Source organism: Mastigoproctus giganteus, chromosome 12, assembly GCF_048544385.1.
Source record: "Mastigoproctus giganteus isolate SK-2022 chromosome 12, ASM4854438v1, whole genome shotgun sequence".
NCBI classification, from domain to species: Eukaryota; Metazoa; Arthropoda; class Arachnida; order Uropygi; family Thelyphonidae; genus Mastigoproctus; species Mastigoproctus giganteus.
Genome location: NC_143586.1, coordinates 127,959,713 through 127,977,582, shown reverse-complemented (window position 1 = coordinate 127,977,582; position 17,870 = coordinate 127,959,713). Strand labels below are relative to the sequence as shown.

The 17,870-nt window shown below is 36.7% G+C and overlaps 1 protein-coding gene across 1 annotated transcript in view; it reads right to left on the bottom strand.

Moving 5' to 3' along the window:
- The window catches only part of LOC150077410 (cytochrome P450 3A24-like), a 330,473-nt gene that overhangs the window by 29,139 nt on the left and 283,464 nt on the right, over positions 1-17,870 (bottom strand). The window contains exon 12 of the mRNA XM_090385893.1: positions 6,070-6,229. Within this exon, the coding sequence (XP_090242019.1) occupies positions 6,070-6,229 (160 nt within the window). The remainder of the gene's footprint in view (positions 1-6,069; positions 6,230-17,870) is intronic.

Here is a 17,870-nt window from a genome sequence, read left to right as displayed (position 1 = left end):
TAATGCTAAATGGATGTAGTAGTAGTAGTAGTGGCATGTGATGCAAGAAAGCAAATGTATGAGCTTATGCAGTATCAGCCAAAAAAAAAAAAAATCACACCATTCCCTCCAAATGCCTGTCCAGTTCCTCCTTAAATTTATTCAACCTATCAACTTCCACAACGATAGATGGAAGTTTGTTCCAGCAATTAACCACCCGCTGGCTAAAGGCAAATTTCCGCACATCTATTCTACATCTGTCCTTTCTTAATTTGAATTTATGCCCCCTTAGGTTTGTAATCTGAACAAGTGGAAGGATCCCATCAGAATTCAGCATACTGAACCCATTCAAGGCCTTATACACCTCAATCAGATCACCGCTCAGGTGCCTAGTCTCCAGCCACTGCAATTTGCAGAACTTAAGCCTCTCCTGATAAGAGGATCCCTTCATTCCCCTCACCAATCTTGTTGCCCTTCTCTGTACACGCTCAAGTAAATCTACATCCTTCCTAAAATGAGGCCTTCAGACCTGTACGCAGTACTCAAGGCGTGGCCTGACCATTGCCTTATACAGACAGATAATCACCTCCTTTTCCCTGCTAGCAAAATTCCTATATATCATTGACAAAACCCCCATGACCTGCCCTGGCAGCCTGTCTGCATTGCTCAGAAAACTTCATATCTGCCTGCACAATTACTCCTCAGATATGAGGAGTAAAAAGACCTCAGATATGAGGTCTTTTTCATTTTCTACCACCTTAAGTGTAGTACCACACAGTTGGTACGTTTCTCTGGGGTTACTTCTACCCATATAAAGTACTTTGCATTTGTCAAGGTTAAACTTCAGTTGCCACTTCTTAGCCCATCTGCCCAAATCATCAAGATCCCGTTGCAGTAGCACACTGCCATTACTGTCATTAACAACCCTGCCAACCTTTGTATCATCTGCAAACTTCGACACTAAGCCTGATATACCTTCATCAATATCATTGATAAATATACAAAACAACAGTGGACCCAACACCGAACCTTGTGGGACTCCACTAATAACATTAGTCCAAGAAGAGCAGCACCCATTGATTATCACCCTCTGTCTTCTCGCACTTAACCATCCTTTTATCCATTGTAGCAACTTACCCTTAATACCATTCTGCTCCAATTTGTACAATAGTCTTCCATGCACAACAGTGTCAAAAGCTTTCCTGAAATCCAAATATATGATATCAAAATTATTTTTTGCATCCGGTTCCTTTGTAACCACATCATAATATCCTATCAAATTTGTCAGACAAGACTTTCCCTTAACAAACCCATGCTGTGTCTGAATTATTGCTGCAGTCTTGTCTAGATGATCCTGCAATGCATCTTTAACCAGCGACTCCATTATTTTACCCGGAACAGAAGTTAAACTAACTGGTCTGTAATTACTCGTGTCACCCTTCGATCCCCCTTTGTGAATTGGGGATACATTTGCACATCTCCAGTCCGTGGGAACCTCCCCTGAGTCCAAGGATGCTCTCGTAATTATGGCTAAGGGTTTGCTTAGTTGCTTTGCCGCCTCCTTTAATATAACTGGATAGATCCCATCCACCCCAGGTGCTTTTCTTACGTTTAACTTCAACAGTTTCTCTTCCACTTTGCTCTCAGTTATTACAAAATCATTAAGTATCCTGCTACAATTTGATAACCTTCTGCCATTTTCAAACCTTAATAATTCCTCACGTGTGAATGTAGATGAAAAATACTCATTCCGTTTGTTTGCTATCTGAGCAGGATCATCAACAGTCGAACCATCGATGTCAAGTGGACCAATAAGATTCATCCCCTTCCTTTTAGAGTTTATAATATAAGTAAAGAAATCCTTGCTGTTTTTCTTAGCACCTTTTGCCAAGGATTTCTCGTAATCTGCCTTTGCCTGCCGAACCTCCTTTGTGACCTGATTACAGATTAACTTATATCTGCCATAGGCTTCTGAGTCGCTTGATAATTTATATGCATCCCATGCATTTTTCTTCTCTGTTACGAGTCTCATTAGTTCATTTGACAACCATTTAGGCCTAAACCTTGAACAATATTTCTTAATAGGTATGAAACTTTTAGTAGCATCCACGATTAATTCCTTGAATGCTTCCCACTTTGAATTTACTGTTGGTAACATCGTCAGTTGATCCCACTGTACAGAATTTAAAAACTGTCGGAGACCACTGTACTCACCTTTACGGAAGCAAAAACCCTTTCCTTTACCCCTGATGGTAATTAAATCTTTAAGTAAATCCCACGTCAGTACACTGTGATCACTGCCACCTAGTGGTTCTTTTATGTGCAAATTCCTAATACATGAATGATCACTGCTGATAACCAGATCAAGAGTATTACTTTCTCTGGTTGCCTCTCGAACATGCTGCTGCAGAAAACAATCATCCAATAAATCCACAAATGTCAGATGAACTAATTAGACTTGTGGCAGAGAAGAAAAATGCATGGGGTGCATATAAATTATCAGGTGACACAGAAGCCTATGGAAGATATAAACTAGTCTGTAATCAAATCACAATGGAGGCTAGGCAGCGAAGGCAGATTACGAGAAATCTTTGGTAAAGGATACAAAGAAAAACAACAAAAACTTCTTTAATTTTGTAAACTCAATAGGAAGGGGATGAATCTGATTGATCCACTTGATATTGGTAAGGCAACTATTCGTGATCCTGCTCAGATAGCCAACAAACTGAATGAGTATTTCGCACGTACCGTCAGACGAGAAATTCTGTAGAGAGTTGTAGGACAGAAGCTTATTCTACTCTAAAAGGCAGGTATATGATTTTGTAATAACTGAAAGCAAAGTTAAGGATAAATTGTAGAAGAGGTAAACATAAGAAAGCCTCCTGGGGTGGGGTGGATGGGAACCATAATTTTGAGAGCATCCTTAGGGGAGGTCCCCACTGACTGGAGATGTGCAAATGTATCCCAGATTCACAAAGAGGGATCAAAGGGTGATAATTACAGACCTATTAGTTTAACTTCTGTTCTGGGGAAAATAATGAAGATGGTTAAAGATGCGTTGCAGGATCACATAGACAAAGCTTCAGTAATAATTCAGACACAGCATGGGTTTGCTAATTGGAAGTCTTGTGTGACCAATTTTATTGGATACTATGATGTTGTCACAAAGGAACCGGATGCAAAAAATAATTTTGATATCATATACTTGGAATTCAGGAAAGCTTTTGATACTGTTGAACATGGAAGACTTATTTACAAACTGGAGAATTATGGCATTAAGGGCAAATTGCTGCTATGGATAAAAGTATGGTTGAATGGGAGAAGACAGAATGGTGGTCAATGGGTACTGCTCTATGTGAATTAATGTTATTGGTTGAGGCCGCCATCGTTCAATTTTGGGCCCAATGTTGTTTTCTATATTTATTAATGATATTGATGAAGGCTTAATGTCGAAGTTGTCAGATGATAACTTCGACATTTAAAGGTTGGCAGGGTTGTTAATGACAATATGCTACTGCAACAGGATCTAGAAAATTTGGGCAAACAGGCTGAGAAGTGGCAACTGAAGTTTAACATTGAGAAATGTACAGTAGTGCATATGGGTAGCAGTAATCCCGGAGAAATGTACCAACTCTGGTGCTACACTCAGGGTAGTGGAGAATGAAAAATATCTGTGGGTAATCGTGCAGGCAGATATGAGGTTTTCTGAACAGTACAGACAGCTTTCCAGAACTGGTCATGGCTGGAAAAATTCCTCTGTCAGTGACACAGGAATTTTGCCAGCAGGGATAAGGAGGTTATTATCCCTTTGTATAAAGAAATGGTCAGGTGAGTACTGTTTTGTATAAAGAAACAGTACTCACCTTGACTACTGTGTTCAGGTCTGGATGTCTCATTTTTGGAAGGATGTAGAGTTGCTAGAATGAGTATAGAGAAGGGCAACAAGATTGGTAAGGGGAACAAAGGGGTGTTCTTACAAAGAAAGGCTTAAATTCTGCAAATTAGAGCATCTAGAGACTAGGCACCTGCAAGGTGATCTGATTAAGATGTATAAGGCCTTGAATGGTTTGACCAGGCCATTCATAGAATGTGTACTACTGCACTAGTGCTCCTGACCACTAGGCTAGGTCATATGCCTCTACTAATGCTAATATCCTTGGAATTAGCATAGATCCTGAGTCTGATGTCTAAAAAGAAAAGAAAAAATAACCACACTCTTCCAGCAATAGCAGACCAGATGGCAAGAGTCAAATAAAGGAGAAGTCACTATGCAGTTCCTGCCTCGGGTATTCCTAGTTTCACCCAAATCACCCCCCCCCCATAGTTTTCCCCAGGACTATATGCCACCTACTTGCTTACAGGGCATGGTTCCCTAAGTGCAAAGTTATGCGAACTGGGTCTTACCCAGCATCTGAAATGTATCTGTGAATCTAATGAGGATTGGGCTCATGTTCTTTATGACTGTCCCAATTACCATCCCCACAGATGTAGACTATGGCCAAAACTGGACCTATAAATCACAGAGATGAACAATTGCTCATCTCTGATCACCTGAATTACATGACCTCTGAATTTGTTCAAAAAGCTTTTTAGACTAGGAGAAGCAGCCATGCTATAATCCAGACTGTGACCTCTCCTCCACACTTAGACATACACTTCTACCTAATTGCGACATTTACCAATAGTGACAAATCCAAATGTGACTGGCCTGTTAGAATGTGTTTCTTACCAAGCGAAAAAGTTGATGTTAGAAATTGTATTATTTTATGCGTTTGACCTCTATGCACAACTTGATGTGCATTTTTTATAAATATATATGTTATATGTTTTTAAAACTAATTCAGGTGTTACATTAACCACATAAATGTTATGAATTCATAGTGCTTAGTTCAAGTGCTATTAATGTGCTTATTTTTGACAGACACGATTGTTTGTATTGTGTGAATATTAATTGTTTGTATAACTATGTGTGCATGGGAATTTTGCTTGAATCAGTCTCTCTGTTGCATCCGTTGCTGGACGTGATGCAGAGCTCTGGCCTGTGCTTCTACATCTTGGTGTATGTATGAGTAGCGAGTGGAAAATGTGTATGGCAGTGTGTGCTTGCTGGCAGCTCAATCGTGTTCGTGTTATTGCACTCGATTGATATGGATTTGGCAAAATATATTCCCTTCTCCCTAATGCATAGAAACTAATGCATGTTTTAATTAAAAGTAAATATTGTGAATTAAATGTAAAAATTAATCATGTAAACAAAGTAATATCTGTAATAGTCTAAGTATGCATGGATGATTGACTGTCTAATTGTGATTATATGAGAGAGCATAGGTATGGGAGACTAAATGTTTTGTTTGTGTTTGGGATTGTGCATATGTGTGTAAGTCACCAAGTAATTATAAATATTGATACATTTCTCACCCAGCGCTTCTATTCAAGTGCTGGGTGAGAAATGTATCTGTTTAACCTGATACAAAAAAAGAAAGTAAGTGTAGTCCTAACCAGCTTACTATAGTGAATGGGATAAATGAGTGAAAAGGATGGCTAAATATGAATGGCTATATATGTTAGACTGTTGTACCCTGAATATGTATATACAAAAAAAATAATAAGAAAAAAAATAAATAAAGTAAAATAATAATAAAAATAAATAAATAAATAAAGTAAAATAATAATAAAAATAAATAAATAAATAAAGTAAAATAATAATAAAAATAAATAAATAAATAAAGTAAAATAATAATAATAAAAATAAATAAATAAAGTAAAATAATAATAAAAATAAGCTATGCAGTGACTGAGTGAATAGTACAAAAAAATTAAAGAAATTAAAAAAAAATGCAGAAGAATAAGAGAAATTTACCTCAATATGATATGCAAAACACTTCCGTATGATACTCTCCAGAAATTAAGACGAATAAAAGATTAAGGCAAAATTTTATCCAGTTTCTATAAACATTTGCAATTTTTTTTGTTTCTATTGTATTTTATAATTTTTTTTTTGTTTATATAAATAAATTAATTTAAAAAATTAAGCTTTTTTAAAAATTAATTTAAATAATAATGACTTTCTCTTATATAATTTTTATATACCTTTTCTGTGTGTTCTCCTGGAATCAGAATGAATTTGTGCAAAATACTAGCCAGTGCAGCTTTTGCTTCCATCTGGGCAAATCGCATTCCCAAACAGTTTCTGGGACCAACTCCAAAGGGAAGAAAAGTAATTCCTTGAGTATTTGGTTTAGTACTGAATCTATGGAAATTTTAAATAAATTAAAACACACACAAGAAAATAAACAGATAATAATTTAACTAACATTGGTTGTATTTCAAAATATTACATTTTACAAATTGGGAGTGGCAGACTTCTGCATATCTATTCTGTAACTATCCTTTTAAATTTAAAATTTATGTTTTTCTTTTTCTCATGAAACACATACAACACATGTGTGTGTCACATGAGGGAAAAAAAATGCAATCAAAAATTAGTTTACACTACCCTTTTAAAGACTTCATTTGAAGGCCTTAAAGATCTTAATAAGGTCTCTTCAGGCATCAGTAAAATGAATGAGGACAAAATTTTCAAGATTATAAGTGATGCTAGAACTAGGGGACATAAATTCAAATTGCAGGGGGAAATGTTTAGATTGGACTGCAGGAAGTTTTATTTTAGCCAGCAAGTTATAAATTACTGGAATAAGTTGCCTACATGGGTGATAGAGGATGACAGTTTGGGTTAATTCAAACGTCATCTGGATAGTACCTTCGGGTGAGGGAAGCGCATAGGATGATAGGTTTAATTTCCTTTTTTTTATTAATTATTATTATTTATTTATTTTTATCATTGTTTTATTCGGTTTTTTTTTTTTGGCTGGTGCAGCATAAGCCATAGGCTTTCTTGCACCGTGCAACCATTACTAATACTAATACTAATTTCCAGAATCTAATCCTTCTTGTTAAACATACCTTTTTTGTGCCTTGAAAATCTTTTTGCACTTCTCTACATCCTTTCCAACAGATATATATCCTTCCTTGAATGATGATCCCAAATGTATTTGCAGTATTCAAGTACTGTATTCAGTATACCACTGCTTTATACAATTGGATGGATAATTGTCTCTTTTTTGTTACTGGAAAATTTCCTGTGTATAAATGAAAGAGGCCAGTGAGCAGTTAGCAGCCTTGCCTGCACTCCTTGGAGAACCTCATGTAAAACTGTACAAGTCATCTAGGGTTTTTTATTATCACTACATTCAGTTTAGCATCACTCAGATGGTATGTTATCTTTGGATTACTCTTAACCATATACAATACCCTGTACTGATCAATGTTAAACTGTCATTTTTTAGCTCATTTAAATAATTTAACAACACCTTGTTGAAGTAGCATATCCTGATTAATGCCTACCTGCATTTGTATCATCAGAAAACTTAGACATTAAAACTTAAATATTAAAATCAAAGTCAATATTAAATATCACTTATAAATTGACTTGCACAACAAATATTTTTTCTGTATTATTACTATAATAATTATTATTATTTTAATATATTATTATTAAAATTTTCACTTTGCCTTCTTCTCATCAGTATAATAAAGGTTTTAAGTACAGGTGTACAAAATTTGCACAACCAAAAATGAAAAGAGCTAACTTCTCTCATTTTTGTAACCATATGCAATTCTTATAAAATCATATTAGTGGCAACATATCGTCACATGTAAAACAGTAGTTGTTTGATTACACTTGCACAAACTCGTCCATACCAGTTTATTTGTGGTGAGGTCGGCCATCATGGCATATTTCCTGTTGGAAAAAATGTGTTTAATATTAATGATGCTTTTGTTCAAAATCATTTGAATAAACTATACTGAATTTTGATAGTAATATCATTTCACCAAATAAATCTATATCTTCCTTTTTAAAAAACCTTTTCCAATGCAATTAAACTATACCAAATAAATCAATGATTAAAAAAAAAATTGGATGTCCCTTGTTACCAAGTGAAGAAACACTTGAAGATTAAATATTTAACATCTTCAAAACTATCCCTGAGAAGAATTTCATTACAAATTGGAACATCTTAATCAGGTACATAACAGGCAGTTAAAAAAAAGTCAGACGTCCCTATCCATCCATATTGCATTCTTCTAATAATACATGAACTTAAAGAACTTCATAAAGAAGAAAGACTGCGTTATTCCCAATAGTTTCACACCTTTATTGGATCAAATGGAATTGGAATTTTGGATCATTTTTGGAGTGTTTTAGTATTAATGGTAAATGATGCAAGGAAGCAAGCTAATTTCTTTAATCATTGTAACCATAAGCAATTCTTATAAAACTACATTGGTGGCAACACAATTTTACATGCAGATTTTCTTCAGTGATTGTGGATTCCACTTGAGTTGCTAAATTCAAAACAGAAAAATAAGAAATAATGAAAATATTCATGTTTTCATTATTCCTAAGATTTCAGTGGCTAGGGCTTATAAAGAAAAAAAAAAAAAAAAATTGGGGAGATAACGCTAGAATTGGTAAAGCCTGGTGAAGACGGCTTAATTTTGTGAAATTTAAATTTGGACATCTGCTAGTGTACAGACAGAGTAGGAGAGAGAGACTGAAGGCTGGGGGAAAAGTCAGAAGTATGGAGACGGAAGAGAAGACGACCACAATGATTTCCAGTGGGACATGCCCATGCCCCACCAGGAGAAAGTGGGGGAAGGAGATAACAGATCCTCCCCTCCCTTTCCCCCATCAGGATAGGGAAAGAAAGTGGGTGAGGCTAGGTTTTTTTTTTTTTTTTTTTGTAGTTGTTGGCGCATCGGCTTCTGTGGCCATATTGCACCTCCCAAGGTTTTTGCAGTACTTTGATCCAAGCCCGAGGCGGGAATCAAACCCGCGACCTTTGGGTTGCCGGGCAGGTACTTTACCCACTCGGCTAGCCCGGTCGGCAGAGGCTAGGTGCCCTACCCAGAGTGCCAACTCACAAGGTGGCAGCTTAGCTGCATTCAAAGTCTTGGTTGGAGATTGTCTGTTTCGATGATTTCCATGTCTTGTCGTGGTAAGAAGAAGATGGGACTTCAGTATTGGCTTCGGCTGGTAAAGTGGGTTTCACAAGGTCCACCTGGGCTGCCAACTGACAAGGTGGTAGCATAGCTGTGGTCTGATTGGAGAGTCAGTTTCGATGTTTGTCTTGTCTTATTGTGATAAGAGGAAGATGAGACATCAGTTCTGGCTTCAACCAGCACAGTTAGTTACATGCAGTTTTGGTCCTGATGGGCAAGTGTCTAGTTTAATGTTTGTTACATCAGATCTTCGTAGAGGAAGTGAAGAGTCTGTTCAGTTTTGTGATCAGATTTTTTTTTTTTTTTTTTCTGATAACAGGATAGTGGTTGTTTCTTATTTAGTTTTGCCAGTATTGCTGTTCAGGCTGAGGTTCAGTACAGGGTTTGTAGTGATGAGGCTGTTCTGGTCATGCTAAGTGTGGTTGCCAAGTTTCTTGGTTGTGGTATTTTGCACCTTGTGAACAAGTCTTGGGCAAACTTTGTGAATGGTTTGTAGTTCTGTTTGTCATCAAGTAGGCAGTATTCCTGGTTCCTGGGATTGTACTGGAGCTGAGTGATGAGAAGGGCTCGACAGAATTGTATAATGGGATTTGATGCAAAGGTTTATTATAGTACTTGACAACAACAAAAGTTATTGCTGGATTATTATTTGGGCTTGTTGAAAGATAGCATTAAAAACTATCTTCACACATTAGAGAAACTGAATGCTAATATAGAAAATGAAATTGTGAACACAGATGTTCAAACATTACAAAAGTCATCAAATATGATGAAAAGAGGGCAAGAGTTAACTAAATGAGCTATTTAATGCTAAAAAAAACTTCTCATGAAATTGGAACGATTGGTCAATTAGCTCATAATCTGGCTCCATTAAGTTTTTTTAGCTTTCACTGGTTTCCACTGATCATTATGTATGCTGGAATGATATTATGCACATGTGTTTTTCTTCAGTTATTATTATTATTATTATTTTTATTTTTTTATTTTATTTTTTTTTCTGTTAATTCTGTTGTTCACCTGCTACTCATATTTGCTTAAGATAAAATCAGTGAATATTTAGAAGCCATTAGAGTTTTGGTTAATTTTTACACTTTCTTCGGCATCCATTTCTCAATTGCAGACTTCTTTTGTTGATTTGTGTAACCCACACTTAATACAATAACACTATTGGCTGTAGGAACATAACTGAAATTGAACATAGCACTAAATGGTAACAAAATATCATGCTCTGCTGTCTTGGGAGTGCTTAGGCACAAGTTGTCGGCATCCTACTACTATTTAATTGGCTAAGTTTTCTAAAAGTGGTCTTGGCGCATTATAGCCTTAGATGCTAATGCGCCAATAAAACCAAACCAAACCAAACCAAACCGTTTTCTAAAATGTCTGATGCCGTGTGATGGAAACGTTTTTCACAACTCTTTAAGGACCATTCAGTTGACTGATGCCTGAGAAGTTGTCTAATCACTCCCAAGAGAGCCGAACATGTTTTGAAATATAATATATATTTTTTATGTTGCTATGGTCAATTTCTATAATATGGTCAACCTAATAGCACCATAGTATTGAGGATAGGGTAAGTAAACTTTCAAAAGGAGAAGCCCAAAATCTAGAAATGAATACCAAAAAAAGTAGTGAAAGTGAGGGGCATGGCACTTGTTTATCATGCAGAACATTATGCTTGTAGGATACTGCAGTCTGTTGTTTACTAATCAAACTTCAGTTAATCCTCGTTTCAATTTCCATAACATAATTGTGCACAACAATGTTATTATAGTAAGGTCAGTATTAAATACTGAGACAGTATTTAAATTCTATACAGTGGGACCAACTGATGATGTTACCAACAGCAAATTCAAAATGGAAAGCATTCAAAGAACTTATCTTGGAAGCTACTAGGCTTTACATACCAACTAAGAAATATTGTTCAAGGTTTAGGCCTAAGTGGATGTCAGATGAACAAATGAGACATATAGCAGAGAAGAAAAATGCATGGGATACATACAAATTAACACGTGACACAGAGGCCTATGATAGATACAATTTGATCTGTAACCAAGTTACAAAGGAGGTTAGGCAGGCGAAGGCAGATTACAAGAAATCTTTGGCAAGGGATACAAAGAAAAACAGCGAAGAGTTCTTTACTTATGTAAACTCTAGAAGGAAGAGGATGAATCAGATTGGTCCACTTGATATCGATTGGTCAACTGTTGATGATCCTGCTCAGGTAGCTATCAAACTGAATGAATATTTTGCATCGACATTCACACATGAGGAGTTATTCAGCGAGGGGAATGCCAGAGGTGTATTCAACTCTGGCAGTAAGCTAGAGAATCTTGTAATAACTGAGAGTAAAATGAAGGAGAAATTGTTGAAGATAAATACAAGAAAGGCACCTGGGGTGGATGGGATCTATCCAGTTATATTAAAGGAGGCAGCAAAGGAAGTAAGCAAACCCTTAGCCATAATTATGAGAGCTTCCTTGGACTCAGGGGAAGTACCCATGGACTGGAGATGTGCAAATGTGACCCCAATTCACAAAGGAGGATCAAAGGGCGACACAAGTAATTATAGACCTGTTAGTTTAACTTCTGTTCCTGGAAAATTAATGGAGGAACTGGTTAAAGAAGCACTGCAGGATCATCTAGACAAGACTTCAGTTATAGCTCAGACACAGAATGGTTTTGTTAAGGGGAAGTCTTGCCTGACCAATTTGATTGGATACTATGATGCAGTCACAAAAGAACTGGATGCAGGGAATAACTTTGATATTATATACTTGGATCTTAGAAAGGCTTTTGATATTGTTGCACATGGAAGACTGCTGCACAAATTGGAGAGTGTGGCATTGGAGGCAAATTGCTGCTATGGATAAAGGGGTGGTTGAGGGGGAGAAGACAGAGAGTGGTAATCAATGGACACTGCTCTTCATGGACTAATGTTATTAGTGGAGTCCCTCAGGGTTCAGTATTGGGTCCATTATTGTTTTCTGTATTTATAAATGATATTGATGATGGTATATCAAGATTAATGTCCAAGTTTGCATACGATACGAAGGTTGGCAGGGTTGTCAAGGACACTACTGACACTATGCTACTCCAACAGGATCTGGAAAGGTTGAGCAGATGGGCTGAGAGGTGGCAAATGAAGTTTAACATTGACAAATGTAAAGTACTACACATGGGAAACAGCAACCCCAGAGCAATGTATCAACTCTGTGGTACTACACTGACAGTGGTAGAGAATGAAAGGGACCTGGGGGTGGTTGTGCAGGCAGATATGAAGTTTTCTGAGCAGTGCAGACGGGCTGCAAGACTAGCTCATGGTGTATTGTCGATGATATATAGGAATTTTTCTAGCAGGGATAAGGAGGTGATTATTCCCTTGTATAAGGCAATGGTCAGACCGCACCTAAAGTACTGTATACAGGTCTGGAGGCCTCACTTCAAGAAGGATGTAGAGATGCTGGAACGAGTACAGAGAAGGGCAACAAGATTAGTGAATGGAACAAAGGGGTGCTCTTACGAAGAAAGGCTTAAGTTTTGCAAATTACAGTGTCTGGAGACTAGGCACTGGCAAGGTGATCTGATAGAGGTGTATAAAGCCTTGAATGGTTTGAGCATGCTCAATGCTGATGGGATTCTTCCTCTTGCTCAGAATAATCACCTGAGAGGGCATAAATTCAAATTGAGGAAAGACAGATGTAGGATAGACGTGAGGAAATTTGCCTTTAGCCAGCGGGTGGTTGGTTGCTGGAATAGACTTCCATCCCTTGTCGTGGAAGTTGATAGCCTAAATAAGTTTAAGGCTCAGCTGGACAGGTATTTCGAACAAACAGAGGGGTGAAATGGAAGTGGTTATTTTTTATTTATTTATTTTATTTTTTTTTTTTTTGGCTGATGCTGCATAAGCTTGCTTTCTTGCATCAAATGCCTCTACTAATGCTAATGCTAATGCTAATTAGGGAACTCCATAGTAAAGGTCACATTTAAGTTGGTCAACATTAAACAGGTTAGTGCAATCAGTTATATTGGTTATTTAATTTTTGGTGTTGGACCATGGCAAAAAGTTTAATACATGATGATAATAGGATGGTTCTGTAACCAATAGTTGTTTAGAACAAAATACCATTGACAGTAAAACAAAGAAAATCTTTTTTTTTTTTTTTTTTGATGCAGAAGAAGCAATAACAAAGATTTTAAATCAGGAAAATTCTTCAAAGGAGAGCGATGTCTAGATTTCTATACATCTCTGCTTTGAAGAATTATCCTGATTTAAAAAGTTATCAATATGATTATGGAGCGGAAGACTCCTTTTTGCAAGGTATAACACAGGAGTGAGTTTAGAAGGACTGAACTAAGTTTTCTTTGTTCCACTGAAAAATTAAATGGAGATTGGCATTAAAGGAAATGGTGGTGGATATTTAAAAAACTCGGGGCCGTTTGTGCAGAGAAAAATTCACAAAGTGGAAAGTTTCCAGGAATGCAGTGTGCTTTTGTCAGAAAAAACCATGGACAGAATTTCCAGTGAGCAGTCAGAGAGAAAACTGGCTACCCAATGAAAAAAATAGAAGGCAAACCATAAGATGGAAGCTTGTTTAAAAGATCTTTACCAAATATGATCAACAGCATTGGAAATGTTAAGAATTTTGTTGAACTTTTCAATTGAATTTGTCTGAAGATGTGTAACACAAGCCAAGGTATTATCACAGTGGATTGACACTGACAGAATCCATATTGCTAATTACTGATCAAATGGAATGTTTGAAAGTCATGTAAAGAGTCAGAAAGTGATGGATTTCTCCATCACTTTGGAAAGAGTAGAGGAAAGTACAATGGGACAATAACTGGACAGGAGGGATTTTACCTCCCCTCCCCCCTATTTTTTTTTTGGGAATGTGCTAGATGTGAGCAAACTCCTAAGCAAAAGAAAAACACCAGTTGAATAAGAGAATGTAAACAGAAATAAGAACAGCACAAGAAACTTCTTGGCATCAAGACTGTTCAGGATTCTTTTAATAACCTTCTATCAGAAGATTATAAAAGGCATGAAATGGAATGTATCTGGTATGACAGGGAGTGATTTACCAAGATCATTGATGTAAAATTACAAGAAAAAGTAGGATATTCATAAGTATCATCTTCATCTTTTGATGAGGATGCAATAGAATGCATCAGGTTGCAACAACATGGAAGTATGGATGGCAGAAGTTGCAACCAATATCTCTAACTAGAAATCTGAAGGCTCAACTACATTTGGACAGGAAGCAACTTTTCTAATATTAGCCTTTTCAAAATCATATTTGAATTGATTATAATTCTTTTACAAATATTGCAAGTTTAAGTAGAAAATGAAGCAGGAAATTTGGATATATGCCAGTTGCAATATGCTGCATTCTAATATTGAACAACCTTAGAACATTAAATAAAAACCTAAATTTCAATAAAGGATGAGATTTTAGGGTGGAATGTGGAATAAAAATTTCACCCTCCTACACAAATAATTTCACTAAACAGGATCTCAGCAAACAATGGGATCAAAAGATTTAAAAAAGAAATTTTAGGCCTGACATAAATCCAAAAAGGTAGAGAGGAACAAAAATCATGATACTCATCATAATTCGCATAAAGATTGATACAAATTACCAATATCCGAAATAAAATCATTTATTATTCAGCAATACATTATGGCACCTTTACTGGAGCAAAGTGGTAAAGGTTCCAGTAAAGGTTCAGTAGCCTATTACTGAATAACTGATGATTTTTTTCATGCTGTAAATAGTGTAGGTAATTTTAGGACAAACAATCAAGGCTTGGTAAAATTTTCTGTAACTTATTGTTGAATAATAAATTTTATGTGATCATGCTACATTTTTAGTGCCAAAGGACATGAGGCTGAAATGGCCAAAAGAGGAAGAAAGAAAGTAAAGAGTAAGGTAATAAAAAATACTGTATAAATATAAACATAATGAAAAATATGACATTAAAAACTGAAGAGTACAATTAACTACAAGAAAACAATAATGAATCATACGTTCTGGTAGTGATGTGAAATGTGGGGGGGGGAATTAAAAATAAGTGTAGAAACTTATCTGGGACATGTTGTTTTGATGGTAGATATTTCTGCTGTACAAAAATGCCAAAAAGTAGGATAATGAAATGAATAAATTAACAAATGTTATCAGCAAATGTATGATGAGTTGCCCTGATAAAATGTATAATTAATTGTAGGTTAAATGAATAATTAAAAATAAAAAAATGAAAAATTTTTTTTAAAAAGACATCTAAATATAATGTCAAAAAAAAAAAAAAAATCATGTACAGGACTGTCTCAAAATATGGGTTGGAATAGAGAAAACCATTAAAAAGTGAAATAAAGATTAAAGAATAAAACTTTCAATATTCTGCATAAAAGGTGGGAAGAGAAGCCCATTCCGACTCATTGTTGACATTATGCTAAACACAAGGTTGCCAAAAATAACAGGTGATGCACCACACATTGGCTATTACTCAGGATTTAGCAGTACCATATGTGTTTAACAAGTAGCAACCTGCCATATGGCAACTGGCAGAATTGTTACAGTGTAACAAGAGTTAGCATTAGCATTACTAGAGACACATGATGCAAGAAAGCAAGCTTATGCAGCATCAACCAAAAAAAAAAGATCCGATTTCACCCCTCCATTCGTTCTAAATACCTGTCCAGTTGAGCCTTGAATTTATTTAGGCTATCAACTTCCACAACAAGAGATGGAAGTCTGTTCCACTACCCGCTGGCTAAAGGCAAACGTCCACACATCTATCCTACAACTGTCTTTCCTCAATTTGAATTTATGCCCTCTCAGGTGATTATTCTGAGCAAGAGGAAGAATCCCATCAGCATTGAGCATGCTCAAACCATTCAAGGCTTTATACACCTCAATCAGATCACCTTACAGGTGCCTAGCCTCCAAACACTGTAATCTGCAAAATTTAAGCTTTCTTCGTAAGAGCAACCCTTTGTCCCATTCACTAATCTCTCGTTGTCCTTCTCTGTACTCGTTCCAACAGCTCTACATCCTTCTTAAAATGAGGCCTCCAGACCTGTATACATTACTCAAGGTGTGGCCTGACCATCGCCTTATACAAGTGGATAATCACCTCCTTATCCCTGCTAGAAATATTCCTGTATATCATTGACAAGACACCATGAGCTACTCTTGCAGACCATCTGCACTGCTCAGAAAACTTCATATCTACCTGACAATTACCCCCAGGTCCTTTTCATTCTCTACCACTGTCAGTGTAGTACCACAGAGTCGATACATTTCTCTGAGATTACTGCTTCCCATATGTAGTTCTTTGTAATTGTCAATGTTAAACTTCATTTGTCACCTCTCAGCCCATGTGCTCAACTTTTCTAGATCCTGTTGCAGCAGCATACTGTCATTAGTGTCATTAACAACTCTGCCAACCTTCGTATCATCTGCAAACTTGGACATTAAGACTGATATACCATCATCAATACCATTTCTAAATACAGAAAACAACAACGGACCCAACACTTAATCCTGAGGGACTCCACTAATAACATTAGTCCACAAAGAGCAGTGTCCATTGATTACTACTCTCTGCCTTCTCCCACTCAACCATCCCTTTATCCATAGCAGCTTGCCTCCAATGCTGCACTGCTCCAATTTGTGCAGCAGTCTTCCATGTGCAACAGTATCAAAAGCCTTTCTAAGATCCAAATATATGATATCAAAGTTATTCCTTGCATCCAGTTGCTTTGTGACAACATCATAGTATCCAATCAAATTGGTCACATAAGACATCCCCCCTTAACAAACCCATACTATGTCCGAGCTATAACTGAAGTCTTGTCTAATGATCCTGCAGTGCTTCTTTAACCAGTGCCTCCATTAATTTCCCTGGAACAAAAGTTAAACTAATAGGTCTATAATTACTTGGGTTGCCCTTTGATCCTCCTTTGTGAATTAGGGTCACATTTGCACATCTCCAGTCTATGGGTACCTCCCCTGATTCCAAGGAAGCTCTCATAATTATGGCTAAGGGTTTGATTACTTCCTTTGCTGCCTCCTTTAATATAACTGGATAGATCCCATCCACCCCAGGTGCCTTTCTTATGTTTATCCTCAACAATTTCTCCTCCACTTTCCTCTCAGTTATTATAAAATCATCTAGCTCACTTGCAGAGTTTAGTTCACCTCTGGCATTCCCTTCCCTGAATAACTCCTCATGTGTGAATGTAGATGCAAAATACTCATTCTGTTTATCAGCTACCTGAGCAGGATCATCAACAGTTGAACCATTGATATCCAGTGGACCAATCTGATTCATCCCCTTCCTTCTAGAGTTTACATAGGTAAACAACTCTTTGCTGTTTTTCTTTGCATCCTTTGCCAAAGATTTCTCATAATCTGCCTTTGCTTGCCTAACCTCCTCTGTGACGTGGTTACAGACCAGCTTATATCTATCGTAGGCTTCCATGTCACCCATTAATTTATATGTATCTCATGCATTTTTATTCTCTGCCACATGTCTCATTAGTTCATCTGACATCCATTTAGGCCTAAAGCTTGAACAATATTTCCTAGTTAGTATGTAAAGCCTAGTAGCTTCCAAGATTTATTCTTTGAATGCTTCCCATTTTGAATTTGCTGTTGGTAACATCATGAGTTGGTCCCTCCATATAGAATTTAAATACTGTCTCAGATCACCACAGTCACCTTTTACAAAAGCAAAAACCCTTCCCTTTACCCCTGATGGTAGTTACCTCTTTGAGTAAATCCCACTTCGGCACACTGTGAACATTGCCATCTAGTGGATCCT